The 18,439-nt window shown below is 45.2% G+C and overlaps 1 protein-coding gene across 3 annotated transcripts in view; it reads left to right on the top strand.

The window, feature by feature from the left end:
• The window catches only part of SPAG16 (sperm associated antigen 16), a 738,799-nt gene that overhangs the window by 18,061 nt on the left and 702,299 nt on the right, over positions 1 to 18,439 (top strand). For all 3 annotated transcript variants that reach the window (XM_039494401.1, XM_039494402.1, XM_039494403.1), the window contains exon 4: positions 6,185 to 6,312. In XM_039494401.1, the coding sequence (XP_039350335.1) occupies positions 6,185 to 6,312 (128 nt within the window). The remainder of the gene's footprint in view (positions 1 to 6,184; positions 6,313 to 18,439) is intronic.

Below are 18,439 nucleotides of genomic sequence, written 5' to 3'. Positions count from 1 at the left end.
CTTACTGAAATCAAGATATATGAGATCCACCGCATTTCCCTTGTCTAAAAAATCTGTTACTTTCTCAAAGAAGGAGATTAGATTGGTTTGGCACGATCTACCTTTCGTAAAACCATGCTGTAATTTGTCCCAATTGCCATTGACCTCAAGGTCCGTAACTACTCTCTCCTTTAATATTTTTTCCATGACTTTACATGCTACAGATGTTAAACTAACAGGCCTGTAGTTACCCGGGTCACTTTTTTTTCCCTTCTTGAAAATAGGAACTATATTAGCTAATCTCCAGTCAAACGGTACAACCCCCGAGTTTAGAGATTCGTTAAAAATCATCGCTAACGGGCTTGCAATTTCACTCACCAATTCATTTAATATTCTAGGATGAAGATTATCCGGGCCGCCTGATTTACTACCGTTAAGCTGTTCAAGTTTGGCTTCTACCTCGGATACTGTAATTTCCAACCCCGCACCTTCATTCCCATCAGTCACTCTGCCACTATTCCTAAGCCCTTCATTAGCCTCATTAAAGACCGAGGCAAAATATTCATTTAGATATTGTGCCATGCCTAGCTTATCCTTAATCTCCACTCCGTTTACAGTTTTAAGTGGCCCCACTTCTTCTTTCTTGGTTTTCTTCCTATTTATATGGCTAAAAAACCTTTTACTATTGGTTTCAATTCCCTTCGCAAGGTCCATCTCTACCCGGCTTTTGGCCTTTCTCACTGCATCCCTACACCCTCTGACCTCAATAAGGTAGGTTTCTTTGCTGATCCCTCCCATCTTCCACTCCCTGTATGCTTTTTGTTTTTTCTTAATCACCCCTCTGAGACGCTTGCTCATCCAGCTCAGTCTAAAACTGCTACCTAAAGACCGTTTTCCCTTTCTCGGGATACAGGCCTCTGACAGCTCCTGCAACTTCAACCTGAAATAATCCCAGGCGTCTTCCGCCTTTAGATCCCTAAATATGTTAGTCCAATCCACTTCCCTAACTAGTCGCCTTAATTTAGTAAAGTTAGCCCTTTTGAAATCGTAAACCTTAGTCTCAGATGCAATTTTGTTTATCCTTCCATTTATTTTGAACCGAATTAGCTCATGATCACTCGAGCCAAGGTTGTCCCCTACAACCATTTCCTCAACAAGGTCCTCACTAATATTTCTTCCCTGTTTGTGAGCAGCAGGTCAAGAGGAGCATGGCCCCTATTTGGTTCCTCCAGCACTTGCACCAGGAAGTTGTCCCCAACACTCTCCAAAAACTTCCTGGTATGCGTGTGCACTGCTGTATTGCTCTCCCAGCAGATGTCAGGGAGATTGAAGTCTCCCATGAGAACCAGAGCCTGTGATCTGGAAACTTCTGTTAGTTTTCCAAAGAAAGCCTCATCTACCTCACCCTCTTGGTCTGGTGGTCTATAGCAGATGTCCACCGTGACATCTCCCTTGTTGCTCTTGCCTCTAAACTTAACCCAAAGACTCTCAACAGGCTTTTCTCCGGCTTCATACTGAAGCTCTGAGCCATCATACTGCTCTAATACATACAATGCAATTCCTCCACCTTTTCTCCCTCACCTGTCCTTCCTGAACAGCTTTTACCCATCAGTGACAGTGCTCCAGTCATGTGAGTTACCCCTCTGTTATTCCAATCCTTGACTGTGTCAGGACTTCAAATTCCTCCTGTTTGTTTCCCAGGCTTCTTGCATTCGTGTACAGGCACCTAAGATAACTACACCTCTACCCCGATATTACGTGACCCAATATATCACGAATTCGGATATAACGCAATAAAGCAGTTCTCCGGGGGGGGGCAGGGCTGCGCACTCCGGTGGATCAAAGCAAGTTCGATATAACATGGTTTCACCTATAACACAGTAAGATTTTTTTGGCTCCCGAGGGTAGCGTTATATCGGGGTAGAGATGCAGTCGATTGCCATACTTTCTCTATATGAAGAAGGAGGCCTCCTCTGTTGCACCCTCCTCCTTGTGTTTCCTCCTGGTATCCCACTTCCCCACTTACCTCAGGGCTTAGGTCACCAGCCCCCGGCAAACCTAGTTTAAAGCCCTCCTCACTAGGTTAGCCAGCCTGCCTGTGAAGATGCTCTTTCCTCTCTTCATTAGGTGGATCTCATCACTGCCTAGCAATTCTCCTTCCTGGAACAACATCCCATGGTCAAAGAATCCAAAACCCACCCTCCGACACCATCTATGCAACCACGCATTTACTTCCACAATTTGATGGTCCCTACTTGGGCCTTTTCCTTCAACAGGGAGGATGGAACAGAACATGACATGCACCTTAAACTCCTTTATCCTTCTTCCCAGAGCCACCTGCAGTGACCCACTGAAGGTCATTCTCGGCAGTATCATTGGTGCCCACATGGAGAAGTAGGAAGGGGTATCGGTCTGAGGGCTTGATCAGTCTTGGCAGACACTCCGTCACATCATGAATTCTAGCTCCAGGCAAGCAGTTCGCGCTTCCCGGTCTGGACGGCAGATGGATGACTCCCTCCCCCCTTGGGAGGGAGTCCCCGACCACCACCACCCATTTCCTCCTCTTGGGAGTGGTGGTTGTGGAACCCCCATACCTAAGACAATGCATCCCATGCCTTCCTATCGATGAGGTCTCCTTCTCATCCCTTCCCTCCGATAACTCTTCCAAACCATTCACTGCTGTAATACCTGTGCAGGGATCCTGAAAATGGTTGCTTATCTCTATCTGCATTGAGGTTAAATGGGTTCTCCTCTTTCTTCTCTGGAGGTCATATGCTGCCAATTTTCTTCCCCCTTCTGCACTGCCCTCTCTGATTCTTCAGCATGCACAGCAGGCACAAACAAGATTTCTGCACGCTAAGAACAGGTGATGGTGAGGTGCCTCACTCTCCTAGGTAGTCTTTGGATGTGTCACAGTTGGGCATTTACTTGAATTGGGCCAAAAGAACAGCAGGAGCATAGAAAGGAGACCGTTCTATGACAGCAGACATTCTAGGCAGCCACGGCATTCTCACAACTAGAGTGTATCTGTCTGTGGTACAGCTCTAGTAAGTCAAAACACTACCATTCTGGAGTGTGCTTTGGCGCTAAGCATATACTATTAATTATAGCCTGTTGCACATAATTGAGGACCTTGGTCCTTTATATTCAATTAATACTACCCATTTCAATTAAAGATGCAGTTTGTTTCATATGAGATTTAGGGTAGGTTGTATTGGGGATTTTCCTCCTATTTCTATCCAGGCTCTAGACCGGTGGTGGGCAACTTGCAGCCTGTCAGGTTAATCTGCTGGTGGGCTGTGATACAGTGTGTTTACATTGACCGTCCAAGGGCACAGCCACCCGTAGCTCCTATTGGCTGCGGTTGGCTGTTCCCAGCAAATGGGAGCTACAGGAAGCGGCATGCTCTGGCTGCCACTTCCCGCAGCTCTGATTGGCCGGGAATGCTGAACCACAGCCACTAGGAGTTGCAGGCGGTCAATGTAAACAAACGGTCTCACGGCCCACCAGTGACTTACCCTGACAGGCCGCAGGTTGCCCACCACTACTATAGACTATTAACTGCAGTACTAACTGTTAAAAGATTGGGAGGAACAGGTACAGGTGGGAGCATTACTTTACAGTACCTGTGGGATAGAGCAATCTCAGTCTAAAACCCTGTCTGTGTCAAACGTCTCTCTCAATCTCTGAAAATAGCCCAAAGGGGCAGCTATATTGCAATTTTGTTGTAAAACTTGTAGAATATTATATGGAATCCTTTGCATCACACTTATAGTCTTGTGTGGTTACTTTATTTTAAAAAAAGACCATATACACCTTCTAAGGCTAAAACTTCAGAGGCCTTCCAAATTTTCACTCTGAAGTGCAAATGTTGAAGCTACATCTCTAGTTACTTGCCATGTACATGTATTTGTTTTTATCCAGAAAAGAGGCCATTCTGACATTCTACTTCATATCTATATGAATAACCTCTGCCCCTGAACAATAATGAAATTGCTTTTTAGTAATATCCTTCTGTGACTGGGTTCCTGGAATAAGCCACACTGAGAATGACACACTGTAGGCAGACTGCAAGAAACAGAGAAGGCAGTCACCAAAAACTGGTGGTTTAATCTATAACTAGGTTAATCAAGCTGGTACCAAAAGAGCTTCTGCAGTATCACACTAATTAACTAGAAGCCAAACAGTTCCATGTAGGCATTCCAGCCCTTAGACCTGTTTATCTGGATGGGAGCTAATGTGGTGAGGGATTAATGAAAACCTAATTCACCATATATGAGATTCTTAGTAATCCCAGAGGATCAGACACATGCCTTCAGGTCTATATATATTTCAGATCTTACCCAAATATCACAGTCAACGAATCCTTAGTAAACCACTAAAGATTCATTAATAAAAGAAGAGTTATAAATGGTTAATAGATTGTATACATACAAATGATTGCAAAGTTCTTACCAGGTTTGTAGCAGTGATGGAATAGATTGCTGGCTTGTAAAGTCTCTCTGGTAACTTCCAAAAGATTAGAAGGTCCTCAGTCCATAGTTCAAAATGCCCCTTTTAGTTGTAAATCCCCAGACTAGAGATTTTGAGCAGGAAAGAGGCAAAATAGGGATATTTCAGGAGTCTTTTATATCCTCTGCTATGTGCCTGGAAACTTACTGGGTGACTAGGCAACAAAATGGTAGATGAAATTCAATGCTGATAAATGCAAAGTAATGCACATTGGAAAACAATTCCAACTATACATTAAAAACGATGGGGTCTAAATTAGCTGTTACCACTCAAGACAGAGTTCTTGGAGTCATTGTGGATAGTTCTCTGAAACCATCTGCTCAATGTGCAGTAGCAGTCAAAAAAGCGCACAGAATGTTGGGAATAATTAGGAAAGCGATAGCTAATAAGACAGAAAATATCATATTGTCTCTATATAAATCCATGGTATGCCCACATCTTGAATACTGCATGCAGATGAGGTCACCCCATCTCAAAAAAGATATATTGGAATGGGCAAAGATTCAGAAAAGGGCAACAAAAATGATTAGGGGTATGGAACTGCTTCCATATGAGGAGCGATTAATAAGATGGGAACTATTCAGCTTGGAAAACAGATGACTAAGGGGGGATATGGTAAAGGTTTATAAAGTCATGACTGGTATGGAGAAAGTAAATAAGGAAGTATTTACTTTTTCTCATAACACAAGAACTAGGGGTCACCAAATGAAATTAATAGGCAACAGGTTTAAAATAAACAAAATACTTTCTTTCTTCACACGATGCTCAGTCAACCTGTGGAACTCTTTGTAAGAGGATGTTGTGAAGGCCAAGACTATAAGGGGTCAAAAAAGAACTAGATAAATTCATGGAGGATAGGTCCATTAATGGCTGTTAGCCAGGATGGGCAGGGATGATGTCCCTAGACTTATTTGCCAGAAGCTGGGAATGGGCGACAGGGGATGGATCACTTGTCGATTACCTGTTCTGTTCATTCCCTCTAAGGCACCTGGCATTGGCCGCTGTCGGAGGACAGGATACGGTGCTAGGTGGACCTTTGGTCTGACCCATTATGGTTGTTCTTATGTTACTATCCCAAACAAAGACCATAGCCCCTGCATGTGGAAAATTACTGGCCCAAGATGGAGTCCAGGGCCACATGAGCATATCACATCTTCTTACGTGGTTTGCTGAATTACAGGGGTGAGTCATCGGCATCGCGCTGTCTGAGGCATCTGCAGGAAGACCTACTAGATGGGATGAGTTTTTTTTCAATGGCTCCTTGTGAGAGCTGAGTGTCTTTGATGGGCCATCAATACATAGTTTTCTAGCCTTGATGTAAATCCGTCTGGTGGATATCAATCATCAGGAATAAAACACAGCCAATATTCATAACTTCAAATACAAACATGATATGTGGATTTAACCAGGATAATTATACTTGATTGTAACTTTTCCATTGACGCCTTACATGATACACAATTTCCATAAATCTTATACAAAGTTTAACAGTGATATAAATGGTCACCTTTCTTATACGCAGCATCACATTTTCACACAAATGGTTTAGATGTCTTGCATTGTTTTATTCCAATGACTATTGGATGGAGGGTGGCCCTGGGATTGGATTATAGGCTAGGAAGTAATGGGTTCTTGTATCTTTTTCAGGGATTGCACATATTTAAAATAACAAATACTATTTTTTTAATTTCAGGCTCAGCGATCTGTTCTGACTTCTAAGCATTCAGTGTCTGAAATACCTGAAGTTGTGGATGACTTTCTTTGCAATTTTCTGGTCAGAATGGGGATGGTCAGAACCCTTGACTGCTTCCAAACTGAATGGTAAAACTTTTTAAATGTCCATCTAACTGTGACGACTCTGGAATAAATGTAGACAATCCAGCTTCTTTGTGCTTCAAAGAAAAGTCAAACTTTATTTTGAGAAACCTTCTCTTCAAGAAAATAAGCTTAGGTTGAGAATGGAAACAATCATTTTAGGGCCAGATTTTTCAAAACAGCTGAACCCCAGCAGCTCCCGTTTAGACACTTAAATGAAGTGACCAGAAGTTCTCGGAACCCGCAAGCTTCCACTGTTCTCACTTTGAAAATCTGGGCACTTTTATTTAAGTGCTGGGCACTTTTGAAAACCTGCATATAGCAATTTCCTTGTCCAAGTGTTTGGAGCATGTTCTATTGAACAGTTACTTCATTTCTCGAGGCAGAATGACCACAACTTTTATCATTTCCATTGGTTTGAAAACTGTGATGGCTACCCTTGTATTTTTTGTCTTTTTAATTTAAGTCAAAAAATGCTCAGAAGAGTGACCTTGTGACTACTTACTTCTGGTCTCTTTTCTATATTTTTAAGTGGCTCATAGAGATTTTTTTGTCCCACAGTTTGCAAGCAGAGGAATTGTATAGGAGTTCCATGCATTGCTTTTAAAATATATATTCCAAGTGATATACTTTGTTTACTGGTTACCTGTCAGAATGACAAAGCTTCTATGGGAGAGAGAGAGCAATGTTATGGATCTATAGTGGTGACTCTGGTAGCAAGGTTCTAATGATACAGCTTCCGTTAGCCCAGTGGCTTTCAAACTTTTTTACTGGTGACCCTTTTCACATAGCAAGTCTCTGAGTGCGACCCACCTTATAAATTAAAAACACTTTTTAATATATTTAACACCATTATAAATACTGGAGGCAAAGCGGGGTTTGGGGTGGAGGTTGACAGCTCATGACCCCCCCATGTAATAACCTCGTGACCCCCTGAGGGTCCTGACCCCCAGTTTGAGAACCCCTGCGTTAGCCTGTTTCAAATCCTCCAAGTAATTTGGGTGGGAGGGGCGGATCCTATTTACCTGAAATGTCTTAGTCTTTCTTTTAAGGCTGGGGGGGGGGAATTCTTTGGAGTTTTTTATTTGTTTGGGTTTTTTTAGGTTGTTTGACAAGCTATTTTGGAATAATGCAATTTGAAAAAAAAAGTTGTCTTTTTTCACGTAATGAAAAATCTAACTTTTAAGACTCATATGTTTAAGGCTTGAAATTTCTTGCTTGTTTTATTACTCACTGAGTCATTGTGTCTAGTTCATTGGACCTGGACCAAGCCCCAGCCACTTGTAAGACACTGGTGTTACTGCTGCAGAGTTTCTAAAGGCAGGCACGGCCTATGGAGCTTATGCTGCATTTTATTTTTGTATACAATGTCATTATTTTAATGCACCTCTACCCCGATATAACGCTGTCCTCAGGAGCCAAAAAAATCTTACCACATTATAGGCGAAACTGCGTTATATCGAATTTGTTTTGATCTGCCGGAGTGCGCAGCCCCACTGCTTTGCCGCGTTATATCCAAATTTGTGTTATATCAGGTCATGTTATATCAGGGTAGAGGTGTACATTCATGCAGAAAGAGCACTATTCAGGAGCCTATGTAACTCTTAGATGGTAAGCAGTTGATGATTAATATCAGATGGCAAAAGACAGCTAATACTAGACCGATATAAATGACAGCTTTTGTATGGAACGGAAACTTTGCAAGGGTCATATCCTGCTTAGAATCAAGTCCGTGGCAAAGCTCCCATTGACTCTAAACAAAAGAGGATCAGACTCTAATTTAGGGGTTTGATCTTTCAAACCTTTGCCCACATGAATAGTTCTTCCTCACATGGGCAATACCTTTAACTTCAATGATACTATTTGTATAAGTAAGGATTTTCAGGATCGAGTCCTAGGGTATTAAGACACTTCCTTTGCAGTACATTTTTATGATATTAGCAAGTGGTTTTTAAACTGGTTTTAAATTGCTGATTTACACTGTTAATGAGGTGAGAGCAGATTAGTGTTATCAAGTTCTTCTTTGAACTGGTACCTTCCTCTTGCTAATGTACAGCTGATCCATGCTGTGATCAAGTTCTAATGGGATTTAAAATGAGAAAATAATTAGTTGAGAACTTCTTTCATTTACACCAAAAGAGCTTGACTAATTTATCAAATGATCCACTTAATGTAATAGTCTGCCTAGGTTCTAATGCTGTATTAAATTAGACAAAATTATTAGTGTTTTTATTGCAACTTGAGAAAATAGAGTGTTTTTAAAATATCTTTCTGTCTGGATAGATATATATAAAAATTTATGTTCATATTGATGTCTTATTTTAAATGATAAATAAGTACTATTTTTCTTCATTGTAATGAATGGTGCTGTATCATATTATATTTTATTTGTGCAAATCTTCATGTACACCATAACATGTCTATTCTAACGATACTCCTGGGAATTTAAAACCATGTTTGAAAATACTTATGGAATATTGCAAAATATCATAAACTTCTTGTATGTTCTGTATTCTTCTGACTCCCCAAACTTTTTGTAATGTCTTTTTGCTTGCTGATGGTATTGGATTGACAGTTCTTGAGAATGAAGCAGTAAGGCAGATTAACTGCAGATCTTTGCATCCATTGATATGGGCTCCCCAGTCCCAAAGAGCTCAATCGGATGCCTAGAATGGAACATATAGTAAGGAGACATATATACATGTAGAGAGAACATGAAAAGGTGGGAGTTGCCCTACCAACTCTAAGAGGCTAATTAATTAAGATGAGCAATTATCAAAAACTTTTGTACTACAAAAGTCTTTTTTTCTCCTGCTGATAACTGCTCATCTCAATTAATTAGCCTCTTAGAGTTGGTAGGGCAACTCCCACCTTTTCATGTTCTCTGTATGTGTATAAATATCTCCTTACTATATGTTCCATTCTAGGCATCCAATGAAATGGGCTGTAGCCCACGAAAGCTTATGCGCAAATAAATTTGTTAGTCTCTAAGGGTATGTCTACACTAGAAGAGTAGTTCGATTTAACTTAGGTCGAATTTGTGGATTCGACCTTATGAAGTCGAATTTGTGTATCCACACTAAGGACACTAATTCGACTTTGTGAGTCCACACTAACGGGGCAAGCGTCGACATTGGAAGCGGTGCATTCTGAGCAGCTATCCCACAGTTCCCGCAGTCCCCGCTTCCCATTGGAATGCTGGGTAGAGCCCCCAATGCCTGCTGGGGGAAAAATGTGTCGAGGGTGGTTTTGGGTAACTGTCGTCATTCAACTGTCACTCCCGCCCTCCCTCCCTGAAAGTGCCGGCGGGAAATCTGTTTGCGCACTTTTCTGGTCAGAGACAGCGCGGACGCCACAGCACTGCGAGCATGGAGCCCGCTGCGATCATCGCTGCACTTATGGCCGTTGTCAACTCCTCACACCTTATCGAACACCTCTTCCACAGTCAGCTGCTGAGAAATCGGGCGAGGAGGCTCCGGCAGCGCGGTGAGGACATGAAGTGTGAGAGTGGCACAGACCTCTCACAAAGCACGGGATCCCGCGCCGCGGAGATCATGGTGGCAATGGGTCACGTTCATGCTATGGAACGGCGATTCTGGGCCCGGGAAACAAGCACGGACTGGTGGGACCGCATAGTGCTGCAGGTCTGGGATGAATCACAGTGGCTGCGAAACTTCAGGATGCGTAAGGGCACTTTCCTTGAACTGTGTGACTTGCTGGCCCCTGCCCTGAAGCGCCAGGACACCCGGATGCAAGCAGCCCTGACTGTGCAGAAGCGAGTGGCCATAGCCCTCTGGAAACTTGCCACGCCAGACAGCTACCGGTCAGTAGCGAACCACTTTGGCGTGGGCAAATCTACTGTGGGGGTTGCTGTGATGCAAGTAGCCCACGCAATCGTTGACCTACTGCTCTCAAAGGTAGTGACCCTGGGAAACGTCCAGGTCGTCATAGATGGCTTCGCCGCGATGGGATTCCCAAACTGCGGTGGGGCTATAGATGGCACTCACATCCCTATCCTGGGACCGGCCCACCAGGCCAGCCAGTATATTAACCGGCTACTTTTCAATGGTGCTGCAAGCACTGGTGGACCATAGGGGACGTTTTACCAACATCTACGTCGGGTGGCCGGGCAAGGTTCATGACGCGCGTGTTTTCAGGAACTCTTGTCTGTTTAGACGCCTGCAGGAAGGTAGTTTCTTCCCGGACCACAAAATAACTGTTGGGGATGTGGAGATGCCTACAGTGATCCTCGGGGACCCAGCCTACCCGCTAATGCCCTGGCTCATGAAGCCCTATACAGGCGCCCTGGACAGTGACAAGGAGCTCTTCAACTACCGGCTGAGCAAGTGCAGAATGGTGGTGGAGTGTGCTTTCGGACGTCTCAAGGGGAGATGGAGGAGCTTACTGACTCGCTCGGATCTCAGCGAAACCAATATCCCCATTGTTATTGCAGCTTGCTGTGTGCTCCACAATCTCTGTGAGAGCAAGGGGGAGACCTTTATGGCGGGATGGGAGGTTGAGGCAAATCGCCTGGCTGCTGATTACGCTCAGCCAGACACCTGTGCGATTAGAAGAGCTCAGCGGGAAGCGCTGTGCATCCGGGAGGCTTTGAAAGCTAGGTTCCTCAGAGAGCAGGGTAACCTATGACTGTCCAGTCTCTTTACAGAGAAGCTGAACCTGCCCCTGTTTCAGTTACTATTGACTTTTTTCAGCGGTTACATACCCCGTTCACCAGGTTTCCCCCCTTCCAACAGACGTTTAAAAATAAAGTTATTGGAACATTTTTAATTCACAAAGTTTTCTTTACTAACGAATTTGCATTAAAGGGTTCAAACAGGGATGCAGACTGTGGTGGGTACGGTGTGCAGTGATGTACAGACCGCTTCTACACTCGAGGACTGACAGGCTCCTGCTCCTACAGCGGTCTCTGGCGGGAGGACGGTTACAGGAGGGTGTGCAGGAAGGGGTGGGTTTGCAGGAAGGGGTGAGGGGTCTGTGGGAAGGGTGAGCAGGTGTAGGAGGATGATGGCTCTGGCTGGGGCTCAGGGCATCCGAGAGGTTCATGGCTAGGGTGGAAGGGCATGGTAAGGGCAGCCAGCCTTGCCATTTGTGGATGCCAGGCGCTCGGACCCTGGGGCAGCATACACCTCCCAGACTGACCTGGGGCAGCAGACACCTCCCATAGTGACCCGGGTGCCTAGTGACTGCACTCTGTGTGTGACCTGCTGTTGATCCTGCCCCCATGTCTGTACCCTGGTAATGGTGGCTGTCCTATGCAATTAACAAACCCCTATCTCCCCTTCACAAAAAATCTTCTGCAAAGAAACATGACGGAAACAGTAATGAACAGCAAACTATTTTTAATACTCAACTACACAGTTGGGGGATGAAACTGGGATTTGGGATTGGGTGAGCCAGGAAGGGAAGCAATTCTCATACTTTAGGGAATGAGAGCTGTTTGGTACATGAGCGCTCTGCTGGGGTGGAGTGACAGTTTTCACGGCCCCTAGCACCCCTCCTTCTTGTGATTTTGGGTGAGGGGGGGACAGGACTTTGTGGCAGGGGGGGCGGTTGCAAATACAGTTCAGGGGGGCTCTCTGCTCCTGCCTGCGGTCCTGCAGAACATCCACAAGGCGCCGGAGCATGTCCGTTTGCTCCCTCATTAGTCCAAGCAGCGTTTGAGTCGCCTGCTGGTCTTCCTACCGCCACCTGTCCTCCCGTTCGTGTGAGCGCTGCTGCTGAGAGAGGGTCTCCCTCCACTGGCTCTGCTGGGCCGCCTCGGCTCTGGAGCAGGCCATCAGTTCAGCGAACATCTCGTCCCGAGTCTTTTTCTTTCGCCGCCTAATGTGCGCCAGCCTCTGTGAGGGGGATGCCGGGGCAGTTCGGGAAAGAGCCGCAGCTGTGTGATGGGAAAAAGGAAGTGATTTCCTTGCAAAGATACATGTTTGCGAACACTGAACACAGTCTACTCAGTTTCTGTGAACAAGACCATACAGGGCACCTATCTCATGTGCTCTCAGGACAAGTTCGAATTTTCGGCATTCACTTTCATTGCCTGGGGTCTTGCACTGGAGATCGGACAAGCGGGGCAGGACAGCAGAATCCGTGTAGCAGCCAGGCCTGGTAAGCCATAAACTTTAGGCTGCTTAACAGTTAATGGATAGCAGTGCCCTCCTGCTGCAGGCAATCTGGAAAGCATAAAGTCTGACCCTGTTCCAGCCCCTCGCGGCTGTCCCCGGGAAAGATCCCTGTATGCTTTCCCTCTGCAGCCTCCACCACGTGGCTGTTAAACGACGGTCATTGTTATGCAAAGGAAAAGTCAAGCATTCACAATAGTAACATTACAGTAATTCCCCTAATTAGATGCAGCAGTCGCCGAGCGAGATCACCCTGAGGCGGGTCACTAGGAGAGACAGAGAGCGCATGCTGCGTGAATCCCTGCACAGACCAGGGCCCTATGCTGCCATGCTGGTCGAGGCAATGCTCCCACTGTACCTGAGGATGGCCTGGCGCAGAAGAGTGTGCTTCCACGGAGCACCCAATAAGGCACCTCTCCCCAGGAACCTCCTGCGGAGGCTTTTCGAGTACCTCTACGAGAGCTTCGTGGAACTGTCCCAAGGGGATTTCTGTTCGATCCCTATATGTATTGACCTTCTTTTCATATAGTTTTTATTCCTGTTTTTTAAAAAATAAATGTTTACATGTTTATAGCACTTACCGACTGATCCTTCCCCTGATTCAGATTCCAGGTTAACAGCCAGGGAGGGTTGGTAGGGGATCTCTGTGAGGGTGATGAAGAGATCCTGGCTGTCGGGGAAAGCAGTATTGTAAGCGCTGTCGCCTGCCTCGTCCTCCACAAACCCTTCCTCATCTTCCCCATCCGCGAACATCGCCGAGAAACTGCCCGTCTACACTATCCCATCCTCAGAGTCCACGGTCACTGGTGGGGCAGTGGTGGGAGACCCACCGAGAATGGCATGCAGTGCCTCGTAGAAGCGGCATGTCTGGGGCTGGGCTCCGGAGCGTCTGTTTGCCGCTTTGATTTTTTGGTAGCCTTGTCTCAGGTCCTTGATTTTCACGCAGCACTGCGTTGCATCCCGGCTGTATCCTCTGAGTGCCATGGCTTTGGAGACCTTCTCGTAGGTCTTTGCATTCCGTTTTTTTGGAGCGCAGCTCCGAAAGCACAGACTCATCGCCCCACACAGCGATCAGATCCAAGACTTCCCGGTCAGTCCATGCTGGGGCCCACTTTCTACTCTGAGATTGCATGGACTCCTCTGCTGGAGAGCTCTGCATCGCTGCCAGTACTGCTGAGCTCGCCCCGATGTCCAACCAGGAATTGAGATTCAAAATGGCCAGACAGGAAAAGGAATTCAAATTTTCCTGGGGCTTTTCCTGTATGGCTGATCAGAACATCTGAGCTCGTACTGCTGTCCAGAGCGTCAACACAGTGGTGCACTGTGGGATAGCTCCCGGAGCTACTAAGGTCGATTTCCGTCCACACATAGGCTAACTCGACATAGCCATGTCGAATTTAGCGCTACTCCCCTCGTCGGGGTGGAGTACCGAATTCGAACTAAAGAGCCCTCTTGGTCGAACTAATTAGCTTCCTGGTGTGGACGGTTGCACGGTTAAATCGAATTAAAGCTGCTAAATTTGACATAAACTCCTAGTGTAGACCAGGCCTAAGGTGCCACAAGTACTCCTGTTCTTTTTGTGGATACAGACTAATACGGCTGCTACTCTGAAACCTGATTTTTTTTTAAGAATTCCTCAGTTTACCGGTTGTGTTTCAGCCTTTGGGTGAAAGATGGGCTGTCTCCAAGTACTTTGGGGGACAGGTAAATAATTTGCTAATGTACCTTTACTTAGTATGGACAAAATCATAGACTGGCTTGTGTGGCCATGCCAGACTGGGGGCGGGGGGGGAGGGGAAGGGGCAGAGCATGCCCTCTCTTTTGTATAGGCTACATGTATTATGGGGTAGCCGTGTGAGAGGAAAGCAGACTCTGTAGAGTTGCAACATCCTCCCTTGTCCAGTTGCACCAGCACACTGGGGGAAAATTTGCTACACTGAGTATAGACCTAATGCAGCATCATTCAGCTTTGCGAACAGGGGCTGCTAACAGGGAGTTTCGCAAGGGAGTTTAGAAGGGGAGTGGGAAGGGAGTGGGAGCCCCTCGCCAGCCCTAACCCCTTCCCCGTGGCCCCCCCCTAAAACCTGTAAACCGAACCACATTCCAAAACCACTTCCGTAAACCACCCTTTCACTAACTAGGAGACAATGCAGGCAGAAGCCCAGCAGCAGAGTGGGGGTTATCCAGTTTATTGCACTGACTGTCGCATGTATGATTACCTGCCCTGTGGGCGGGTGGCGTATGTGTGCAGTCGGTGCAAGGAGCTCCTGACCCTCAGAGACCATGTACGGACTTTGGAGGCCAGGGTGGCGGAACTGGAGGAGCTGAGAGAGGCAGAGAGGTATGTTGATGAGGCCTTCCGGGACACTGTAGAATTGTCCCACCTCCGCTTAGACAGCTCCTGTGCTGTTGAGGAGGAAGAAGGGCCCAGGAAGTAGAGCAGTCAATGGGAGCAGAGGAAACCTTCCCATAGTTGGGACCCTCCTTCCAGATGGTTCTGGGGTTGCCTCTCGCACTGAGGTTGCCTCTCCGGGAGAGGAACTCCAGTTTCTAGGAAAAGGCAGGTGTTAGTAATGGGAGATTCGATTATGAGAAATGTAGATAGCTGGGTCTGTGATGACCGGGAGAACCGTATGGTGACTTGCCTGCCTGGTGCGAAGGTTGCGGATCTCTCGAGGCATCTAGATAGACTTATGTGTAGTGCCGGGAGGAGCCGGTGGTCGTGGTACATGTAGGTACCAATGACATAGGGAAGGGTAGGAGAGATGTCCTGGAAGCCAAATTTAGGCTGCTAGGAAGAGACTGAAATCCAGGACCTCTATGGTGGCATTTTCAGAAATGCTCCCAGTTCCACGCGCAGGGCCAGGTAGGCAGGCAGAGCTGCAGAGTCTCAATGCGTGGATGAGACGATGGTGTAGAGAGGAGGGTTCACGTTCATTAGGAACTGGGAAACTTCTGGGATGGGAGGAGCCTATACAGGAGAGATGGGCTCCACCTAAACCAAAGTGGAACCAGACTGCTGGCACTAAACATTAAAAGGTTGTAGAGCAGTTTTTAAACTAGGAGATGGGGAAAGCCGACTGCTGCAGAGGAGCGTGTGGATCGGACACAGACTTCTCTTAGGGAGAGTCTGATGATAGAGAATCTCCAGGTTATAGTCAGGAGCAGAGGAATGAGAAGTATAATGTAAGGGCCGGATCAGATGATAAACAATCACATAAAAAGAATCTGGCACATCAGAAAAGGCAGGCTAATAAACAGGGACAAGTTTTTAAAGTGCTTGTACACAAATGCCAGAAGTCTAAATAATAAGATGGGTGAACTAGAGTGCCTTGTGATAAAGGAGGATATAGATATAATAGGCATCACAGAAACCTGGTGGACTGAGACCAATCAATGGGACACAATCGTTCCGGGGTACAAAATATATCGGAAGGACAGAACAGGCCGTGCAGGGGGAGGAGTGGCACTATATGTTAAAGAAAGTGTAGATTCAAATGAAGTAAAAATCTTAGGCGAATCCACAGGTTCCATAGAGTCTCTATGGATAGAAATTTCATCCTCTAGTAAAAATATAACAGTAGGGATCTATTATCGACCACCTGACCAGGACAGTAATAGTGATGATGAAATGCTAAGGGAAATTAGAGAGGCTATCAAAATTAAGAACCCAATAATAGTGGGGGATTTCAATTATCCCCATATTGACTGGGAACATTTCACTTCAGGGCGAAATGCAGAGATAAAATTTCTCGATACTTTAAATGACTGCTTCATGGAGCAGCTGGTACGAGGAACCCACAAGGAGAGGCGACTCTAGATTTAATCCTGAGTGGAGCGCAGGAGCTGGTCCAAGAGGTAACTATAGCAGGACCGCTTGGAAATAGTGACCATAATACAATAGCATTCAACATCCCTGTGGTGGGAAGAACATCTCAACTGCCCAACACTGTGGCCTTTAATTTCAAAAGGGGGAACTATACAAAAATGAGGGGGTTAGTTAGACAAAAGTTAAAAGGTACAGTGACTAAAGTGAAATCCCTGCAAGTTGCGTGGGCCCTTTTAAAGACACCATAATAGAGGCCCAACTTCAATGTATACCCCAAATTAAGAAAAACAGTAAAAGAACTAAAAAAGAGCCACCGTGGCTTAACAACCATGTAAAAGAAGCAGTGAGAGATAAAAAGACTTCCTTTAAAAAGTGGAAGTCAAATCCCAGTGAGGCAAATAGAAAGGAGCACAAACACTGCCAACTTAAGTGCAAGAGTGTAATAAGAAAAGCCAAAGAGGAGTTTGAAGAACGGCTAGCCCAAAACTCCAAAGGTAATAACAAAATGTTTTTTAAGTACATCAGAAGCAGGAAGCCTGCTAAACAACCAGTGGGGCCCCTTGACGATGAAAATACAAAAGGAGCGCTTAAAGATGATAAAGTCATTGCGGAGAAACTAAATGGATTCTTTGCTTCAGTCTTCACGGCTGAGGATGTTAGGGAGATTCCCAAACCTGAGCTGGCTTTTGTAGGTGACAAATCTGAGGAACTGTCACAGATTGAAGTGTCACTAGAGGAGGTTTTGGAATTAATTGATAAACTCAACATTAACAAGTCACCAGGACCAGATGGCATTCACCCAAGAGTTCTGAAAGAACTCAAATGTGAAGTTGCTGAACTATTAACCAAGGTTTGTAACCTGTCCTTTAAATCGGCTTCGGTACCCAATGACTGGAAGTTAGCTAATGTAACGCCAATATTTAAAAAGGGCTCTAGGGGTGATCCTGGCAATTACAGACCGGTAAGTCTAACGTCGGTACCGGGCAAATTAGTTGAAACAATAGTAAAGAATAAAATTGTCAGACACATAGAAAAACATAAACTCTTGAGCAATAGTCAACATGGTTTCTGTAAAGGGAAATCGTGTCTTACTAATCTATTAGAGTTCTTTGAAGAGGTCAACAAACATGTGGACAAGGGGGATCCGGTAGACATAGTGTACTTAGATTTCCAGAAAGCCTTTGACAAGGTCCCTCACCAAAGGCTCTTACGTAAATTAAGCTGTCATGGGATAAAAGGGAAGGTCCTTTCATGGATTGAGAACTGGTTAAAGGACAGGGAACAAAGGGTAGGAATTAATGGTAAATTCTCAGAATGGAGAGGGGTAACTAGTGGTGTTCCCCAAGGGTCAGTCCTAGGACCAATCCTATTCAATTTATTCATAAATGATCTGGAGAAAGGGGTAAACAGTGAGGTGGCAAAGTTTGCAGATGACACTAAACTACTCAAGATAGTTAAGACCAAAGCAGATTGTGAAGAACTTCAAAAAGATCTCACAAAACTAAGTGATTGGGCAACAAAATGGCAAATGAAATTTAATGTGGATAAATGTAAAGTAATGCACATTGGAAAAAATAACCCCAACTATACATACAACATGATGGGGGCTAATTTAGCTACAACGAGTCAGGAAAAGATCTTGGAGTTATCGTGGATAGTTCTCTGAAGATGTCCACGCAGTGTGCAGAGGCGGTCAAAAAGCAAACAGGATGTTAGGAATAATTAAAAGGGGATAGAGAATAAGACTGAGAATATATTATTGCCCTTATATAAATCCATGGTACGCCCACATCTCGAATACTGTGTACAGATGTGGTCTCCTCACCTCAAAAAAGATATTCTAGCACTAGAAAAGGTTCAGAAAAGAGCAACTAAAATGATTAGGGGTTTAGAGAGGGTCCCATATGAGGAAAGATTAAAGAGGCTAGGACTCTTCAGTTTGGAAAAGAGGAGACTAAGGGGGGACATGATAGAGGTATATAAAATCATGAGTGATGTTGAGAAAGTGGATAAGGAAAAGTTATTTACTTATTCCCATAATACAAGAACTAGGGGTCACCAAATGAAATTAATAGGCAGCAGGTTTAAAACAAATAAAAGGAAGTTCTTCTTCACGCAGCGCACAGTCAACTTGTGGAACTCCTTACCTGAGGAGGTTGTGAAGGCT

This window comes from Mauremys reevesii, linkage group 11 (genome assembly GCF_016161935.1).
Source record: "Mauremys reevesii isolate NIE-2019 linkage group 11, ASM1616193v1, whole genome shotgun sequence".
Classification (NCBI taxonomy): domain Eukaryota; kingdom Metazoa; phylum Chordata; order Testudines; family Geoemydidae; genus Mauremys; species Mauremys reevesii.
The sequence above is the reverse complement of the archived record's forward strand: the minus strand, read 5'-3'. Positions and strand labels throughout refer to the sequence as shown.